Source organism: Polypterus senegalus, chromosome 13 (genome assembly GCF_016835505.1).
Source record: "Polypterus senegalus isolate Bchr_013 chromosome 13, ASM1683550v1, whole genome shotgun sequence".
Lineage (NCBI taxonomy): Eukaryota > Metazoa > Chordata > Cladistia > Polypteriformes > Polypteridae > Polypterus > Polypterus senegalus.
The window spans coordinates 10,789,292-10,797,308 of record NC_053166.1 but is presented as its reverse complement, the minus strand read 5'-3'; the positions used below and the strand labels follow the sequence as shown (position 1 = coordinate 10,797,308).

The window sequence follows — 8,017 nt, the reverse complement described above, 5'->3', positions numbered from 1 at the left end:
GAAAGGACCCTCGGGTGAGGAAGTGCACCACGGGAGAGAATGGACGAATCTGCTGAAATATAGCTACCCCCACATGAAAGTGGGATAATCTTAAGAAGAGGACTCAAATAGGAAGTGCAGTAAATGTTTTTTTATTAAAAAATATAAATTTAGAAATGCCATAAAACTGACTTCTATGTTACAATGTTCAGTATAATTGAACAAAAACTAAACAGCGTTACATTTTTTAAATTTAAAAAAAAATTGACAAATTTATAGTATTTCATATCTGCAAAAATAAAAAAAAAATTAAATAAAAGCATTAGAATAGATAAAACTGATAATCTTCTTGATGGTACACCACCAGGTCCTGTCGGACTTCTTAAAGAATTTAAGGCCTTTGAGCTGAACTCCTGTTGTCCTTCATCATTGCTTAGTTTGGCTTTGAGATTGAGACCTAGCAAAATAAAAAAAAATTAAATCATCAATTTCATCCCAAAATATAGAAATATAAACAATTCAAAAGTTCAGACAATTTCACAAGTTCATATAATTCATCCCGTCTCCGCCAAATTTTGCATGGACTGAGCAGTAGTTCAGGTGACGTTTGCAGGCTTTGTGACATTTTTCCTCTTGGGTAGCTTCATTTACAGGCAGCAATTTTCATTTTTTCGAGACTCGGCTCCACTATACAAACCATCAGTTTTAGATTGGGGGCAAAATATTGTGCCCCCCCAACCCAAACCGGGGGCACTTTACATAGTGACTGTACCAAGGAGGCATTTCAGGGTTTGGCAGAGAGATTTAAAGTCTCTCAGTGGGTTTAGTCAGTGAAATTTTGGTTTGGAGTTAAAATCTTTCTTTTCTGCAGGGATGTGCGGGGGGTTGCTGTGGTGAGACTTATTTAGTGACCAGTAGTGATAAGTGAAACAATTTGTGCAAATTACATTTGCCATGAAAGTTGCAAAAAAAACCCAAAAAGTTAAATAAATTCAGTTTTGTTTCCGAAGAATTGATGACGTCCATGCAAGAAGAAAGGTCTTGTCAGGCCTGTGTGCCAGTGGGCTCCCTGACCAGCTCAGCTGAGGTAAGCAGTTCATCTCCCGGGCCAGAGGGGGTGCTGTCGCTAATGGTCTAATCATCTTTTTCCATAATCCAGAAAACACACCCAGTGAAGGCAGCCAAGCTCGGCAGTAAAGTCCGATCCTTTCTGGTCCAAGGCTCATAAAGAGTGGAACCCAGGAAAGGTGCCATCGTCTTGAGAGGACCATGGAGGAGAGCGGGGCTCAGGTGAGTGATTGCATGCATTGGAGCAGATTTAATCTGGTAGCGTCTCAGTTCTTTGAAGTCGGAATTGTTTGACTTTTGAGACCATTTCTGCTTTGTTTGTTTTGTTTTTTTTTGATTTCAGAAGTAAACGGGATTGCCGGGGTGGTACACCAAATGTTCACATTGTCACGCCTGCTTCCTGGCCACCAGTATGTGTTTAGTTCCTGTTCTGGATTAATTCTGCATGCGTCTGCATATCATTTAGTATTTAAATAAGGATTTTTAGTGGGAAAAACAAAAACAAACACTGGAAGTGCGCGTATCTGCAAGCAGGATAAGTTTTTTGGGCTGCAGGGACTTCCGGTGCATGGAGTTTTCCCGATTCGATGGTATGTTTTTAGTGCGTCTTTGTGTGGATACTATGCCACATGTTATGTTTTTTGTAAAACACATTGCACTCCTCCGCAGTGGTGTGAACACAAGGCAAACATAGAGCTGATTTAACTGATGGGGCACCAAGGCTGGATTAAGACCCTCCACAGCCCCCCTGGGTGACTTAGCTCCGTAACTGAGAGCTGATCAAACTTTTAACAATGCAGTGTGCCGACGGCGTGTCGTTTAATGCAGGGAGGTGTCTCGCACTTTTAACATCACTTCATCGCCACCTCGGGGGGCGGGACCCCATCATCATTCTGACAAGCAAATACTCGATTGTTTCATCAAGTTGGGGTTTGTATGTCTTGGTGTCACAGGTACGCCTTGATGGTAGACCCAGCCCAGTGGGGTACAAATTACATGCTGCAGGAAAGAACACGGGCAAACACGGAGGTGTGAACGAGGCTTTATGGAGGGGTCATCCTGCTGTTTTTCACCCCAATAAATCCCTTAAAAATCCCTTTTCCTGTCCCTTTCTAGCTGTGGCTGTTTAGAAAGGCGCTATATAGTTAACCTGCATATGAAGACATGTCTTTAAGTGGCAGATACTTTCTTTATGCGAACCAACGTAAGACGATTTAAATTCTTAAAATACTTACTTTTGGAGATTCATTACAATGTCTCTTATTTTCTTGACATTGGGGTCCAAGCAGTACTGAGCTCCACTTTTTAGTTTCACCCTAAACAGAAGGCATACAAAGAATGATTCAAATTTTACAGTAGCTACTTCTTATATTTAAATTCCAAGTACAAGTACCAGTTTTTGCTTTATAATGTCACTAGCTGTGCTACCCGCCTAACGCAGGTTGACATCTAAGTTACCAACGTAGACCTCAGCGTTAACATTTGCAGTACACGGTCTGATGCGTATGTCACTGTTGTATGCCTTTTGATACTTCATTTTGTAAAAGCAGTGTTTGTAATGCGCCATCTGTTGGAATGACAAATGCAATGCCTATTTCTCTGTTATATCCCCTTGGAATGGGATTTGTAAAAGCAATGATAGTGTGCGTGGTGCACCACCTGTTGGAATGACAAATGCAATGCCTATTTCTCTGTTATATCCCCTTGGAATGGGATTTGTAAAAGCAATGATAGTGTGCGTGGTGCACCACCTGTTGGAATGACAAATGCAATGCCTATTTCTCTGTTATATCCCCTTGGAATGGGATTTGTAAAAGCAATGATAGTGTTTGCAATGCGTCATCTGTTGGAATGACAAATGCAATGCCTATTTCTCTGTTATATCCCCTTGGAATTGGATTCGTAAAAGCAATGATAGTGTGCGTGGTGCACCACCTGTTGGAATGACAAATGCAATGCATGTTTCTCTGTTATATTAAATTGGCATGAGATGTATGGCAGGACATGGCACTCACATATTGGCAGCTGATTTCCCCAATGTTACTGAGCCTGTGTTTGAGATGTGGGTGAATGAGCTTACGCTGCAGGTGACAGTGACAGGACGGTTGGAAATCTGACCCCCTGCTTATTGGACTTTGGATTGTGCAGTCCATGCACACTCTGTCGCTTTTCCACTCATCCATCCGTTATCTGAACTGCTTATGCAGTTGCATTGAGCAGTTTTACCTGCGGCTCTGGGCAATTCAAACCAGGATGATGTGTCAGTCCATTGCAGGACACACGCACTCACAAACATGCCAGGCAAATTTAGAGTTTTCAGCTCATGTAATGTATGAGAGAAGTCGGAGTAAAAGTGGAATTCAGAGACTGACCATCCTGCAGACTCGACACGCACCACAACAAATGTGAACCTCGGGCCGTGGAGCAGTGAGACTCCTAACCCCTGAAACACCACACCACACCACACCAGACGGTCCGCCTCTCAGCTCTACTTACACAATTTCCACTTTTTCACAGGAGCTGCTTGGTGGGTAGATTTCCATGCTCTTGATGAGTTTTGGTGGGCTCATCAGTTTATCCCTGACCCTCATGCACAAGCAGCGGGGGCCATTACTTGTTAGTTCTGGAAAGAGAGAGAAAAAAAATCACATTAATAAAATAAGGAAACAAACGATACCACTTGCACTCTGTGGTGACCCGATTCAATCGATTTGACCCAAATCAGACTTTGGTGTTAACACCCAAAGCCCAAGCAGACGGTATCCGATTTATTTTATTTTATTAAAGTAGGCGCACCTTCACATCCACAATACATTCTGTGAAATAGAAAGCTGTGCGTGCGGTACGCGCCGTTTAACGTCCTCGGTACGTTCTGTGAAAAAAAAAAAGACGTGCGATGTGGCGATCTTGTGTGACTTATTAACAGCATTTAGCAAATCTGCATGGGATGCTGCAGTGTGTCTGTTTTAACGGGATACACAGAGATAACGGTATTAACGTTTGCACGTGACTTGATTACAGTGCCACTGCCAGGTTATTTTTTTCCGCCCTGCTTATTAGTGTACCAACCGACTGTTCGGTAGATAACCCGTGCGGCTGGGACCAATGCGCCCCCCTGTGATCTGAGCCCTATAGGCGAATGCCTAATTCACCTTAATGGTGGCACCGACCCTGCATATTCAAAAAGATGCCGCAGTGGAATACTGAGTTTTTATCGCCCGGGGTGGTCTCTGAGTTTGCCGTCCCCCACCCCTTCCACATTTTTGTATTTGTATTAGTCAGTCAGTCAGTCGGTCGGTCATTACCTAACCCGCTATATCCTAACACAGGGTCACGGGGGTCTACAGGAGCCCATCCCAGCCAGCATAGGGGGCAAGGCAGGAACAAATCCCAGGCAGGGTGCCAGCCCACCGCAGTATATTTGTATTAGCATTTGTAAAATGTAACTTTGCAACAGGTGTGTTTGGACCAGTTTTTAAATATTAAAGACGTTAAAAGAAGTCTAAAAAGTCTAGTGCTGTACAGTGATAACGTCACAATGTTAACTCACAAATGAATGATAAATTTATCCTGTTTACAGAACTTTATTTTTATTATTACTTATTACCATTGCTGCTATTACTAGAGTAGTATGTACAGTTCTGTTTTAAGAGTGTTTTATATGCATAGATAGATAAAATAAGAACTAGAGTCTGACTAAGAGTCATTTAAATAAGAACCGTTATGTACACATCCCAGCTTACATTTAAATTCAACCGAGGGCTAGACAAAAAAACGGATCTCGTTCTTAACCCGCGCACTGCCTGCCTGCCTGTACTAAAGTCTATTAAAAAGTGCCGCCCGGGATGGACCGCCCCCTCCGCCCCGCCCCGTCCCGCCCCCAGCTTCGCTGACAGTAGAGATATCTGCGCAGTTACTCGTCTCATTTGAACGTTTTTTCAGCCACTGGGAATCATCCACGCAGCTGAAAGTTTAATTCTTTTCTGTGTGTAACGGTGGATTAAACCACGGCAGAAAATGGTGATGTTTCAATAACTAGGCATATTTATAAAATGAGCTCCGCTTTTAAAGCACAGAAAACAAACAGAAGAGAACATGTTTACGCCTTACGCGTGTCTCGTACGTCGTGACGTATTTGGAGCGCGTCCGCTGCACTGAAGCCGAGCGTGCGTGTAAAACTCTCAGACGCTCTTGTGTGTTGTAAGCGTAACACATGTCGGATTACATTTTGCTCATTTTTTCAGATGCAGGCATCGAGTCCTGGGAGTGGAAACACAGAGTCAGAGAACATGCTTGGCCCATCCTGAACTTGCACGATAGAAGATTATTTATTTTTTACGCCATTTCTTTATTGTTATTTTCTTTCTCCAAGGTCCAATCGTTTCCATATTTGTACAGTGTGAGCTCAGTGACACCTCACGAGGTCACATGCAGAGCCTGATTAAGACCCTTAATATGTTGGTGCCACCATAGATATGAGCCGCGCTCCCTCTCAATTGATGACAACTGGATGGGACAACTGGCACGACCAGGACAAGAGTGATGACGTATGCCAGTTACTTGATTCTAATTTCGATTAATATATTAGAATTAGAACAATCTAGACGAGAACAGGCCATTCAGCCCAACAAAGCTCGCCAGTCCTATCCACTTGCTTCCTCCAAGAAAACATCAAGTCGAGTTTTGAAAGTCCCTAACGTCTTACTGTCTACTATATATACTATACTATAGTATAGTACTATATATATCATTACCCTCTATTTTTACAATTGTTTTAATTTAACATGGGAGCCCCTTTTTGTTCAGCTGCACCTTTTGCCCCATATGGTCTGTGGTAAATCTGCCAACGGACAATTTCTGTGGTGCCCTAAGTGCCTGCTTGTTTTGCTGAGTGGTTAATCCAGCCCTAGTCTTGTACTGATTTATAATAAAGCCCCTTTTGCGCCGTGACTTTTTATTTGGACTCGGCATCACTCTGTCGCTTTATTTATTTTCTAACTAGCTTCTTCATACCCACAAGTGCCATACACCAGTGGTTCTCAAAGAGCTTTGAATGGAGGACCACTTTGTCAAAAATCAAACATATGGAGGACCACCTACGGTCACTCATCACCATAAATTCCATGTTACGATTATCATGTTCGCTTTCTCTGTGTACTGATGTGAAAAATACCAAAGGGGGCAAACAAGTAGAGTTGGCACACAGGTGAGTGAGGTAAGCCTGAGTGGGGTTATTTAACAGAAAGGACGCCCTTCATTTAAGTGCTGGAGTGACGCCTTTGAAAGGTGCGCCGAGAAAGACGACAAACGGCAGCCTGAACAGAACTCTGCCAGGCGTGTGCAGCAAACCCCCAGTGTCTTTCTAATTCGTGAACTGCCCACCCCTATGGGCTGCCATGCTCAGGGTCAGAGCGGGATGAAGTAGAGCACAAGTGGAAAAAAAAAAAAAAATGTCATTGTCTGCAAGAAGGTCAGACAGGGTGGTCTGTGGTGGGTGTTTTAGAGCCATTGTAGGTGCCCACTTCAGTAAGACAAGGATTTACAGACCAGCAGTGGTCCATCAACCTCTGCCCAGCGCTAAATGCCAATTAAAGAAAAGCAGATTAAATGATAAAAAAAAAAAAATCATGACCTACGAATCCTATCAGAACGCTGGTCCCGTCACCTCTGCCAAGCCACAGTGCCAGCTGGCTGGTGAAACGGGCATGAAGCTCCTTACACTTTTCCTGTCTGTTTCAAAAAAAGCAAAGTAAAGAAAGCAGCTGAACTTACGCTGAGCGCAGACGGCCGACACGACGAGGGCGATGACCAGAATCACTTTGCAGCTCATGGTTGACAGGCTGAGGCGTCGGTTTTCTCTTCTTCCTCCTCCTCTGACTTCCTTTTATGTTCTGAAGAGCGTCTTAAGACTCTGCCCTCTGCCACTCTGACATGAGCTTATATAACCGAGACGGCGGCGCACATCCCCTGACAAGTTTCCACCCGGGGAGTTTTTACAAAGTGGAAACGGAAACTTTAGGAAAAGGTCCACGTTGGGTCAGGCCATTTTTTTTTTTTTTTGTTATTTCCACCATGGTGACAACTGCACACTTGGCACTTTGTCTGTGTGACGCTGGGCTGCTTGTCACATTTGATGTGACTTATTCCTTCAACTGACCAGGTGTCTGCTTTGTTTGGGGTACAAATCCTGAAAGCTGTGCATCTTTTTGTCAGGGAGATCTTCCTTGATGCCACCTTAAAGTGGGACTTTGTATTTAAAGGAATCATAATGGAGCTTCTGTCTTTCTATCTTTCGCTGCCTATCAGCCTCAAGAGTGTAATAAAATTATTAAAAGATAACCTGCCGTCTCAGACGTGGCGATTCGGTTTTAAGGGATCTGGGGATGTGGAGCCGATCCCAACAGAATTGGACACAAGGCAACCCCGGCCAGTGTGCCAATCTGTCAGCGTGCCCATTTACGCCACACGCATGCTCCTACACCTGTGCAAATTAAAAATCGATAAAAAAATAAGTAAATAAACGGAGCAAAGTCAAAATTTTGGGGCGCCTTGCGTCCAATCAGTCAGTCTACCAGTCATTACCCAACCCGCTATTTCTTAACACAAGGTCAGAGGGGTCTGCTGGAGCCAATCCCAGCAAAGCACAGGGTGCAAGGCTGGAAACAAACCCCGGGTATGGTGCCAGCACACCGCAGGGCACACACACACACACTAGGGCCAATTTAGGATCGCCAATGCACCTAACCTGCATGTCTTTGGACTGTGGGAGGAAACCCACGCAGACACGGGGAGATTAATTTTAAGGCGAATAAAATTATAGGGATTAGTATGTATTTATTTAGCACTGCAAATAAAAACTTATATATGTATATATATATATATATATATATATATATATATATATGTGGTGTCTGCGTGGGTTTCCTCCGGGCGTCCGGTTTCCTCCCACAATCCAAAGACATGCAGGTTA

General features: G+C 43.6%; 1 protein-coding gene across 1 annotated transcript; it reads right to left on the bottom strand.

The window, feature by feature from the left end:
• Positions 1–273: 273 nt before the first annotated feature.
• LOC120543136 (C-X-C motif chemokine 9-like) lies at positions 274–6,944 on the bottom strand. The gene is made up of 4 exons (XM_039776019.1): positions 6,820–6,944; positions 3,544–3,670; positions 2,283–2,363; positions 274–436 (listed from the first exon to the last, which is right to left on the bottom strand). The coding sequence occupies exons 1-4, from the start codon at positions 6,875–6,877 to the stop codon at positions 406–408; spliced, it is 297 nt and encodes a 98-aa protein (XP_039631953.1). The 5' UTR covers positions 6,878–6,944; the 3' UTR covers positions 274–405.
• Positions 6,945–8,017: the final 1,073 nt, after the last annotated feature.

Coding starts and splice junctions, on each gene's coding strand:
- LOC120543136 (XM_039776019.1), bottom strand. CDS start 6,877: ATGAGCTGCAAAGTGATTCTGGTCATCGCCCTCGTCGTGTCGGCCGTC. Junction 3,671..6,819: donor GTCGGCCGTCTGCGCTCAGC/GTAAGTTCAGCT, acceptor CTCTCTTTCCAG/AACTAACAAGTAATGGCCCC. Junction 437..2,282: donor ATTGTAATGAATCTCCAAAA/GTAAGTATTTTA, acceptor TTATTTTGCTAG/GTCTCAATCTCAAAGCCAAA.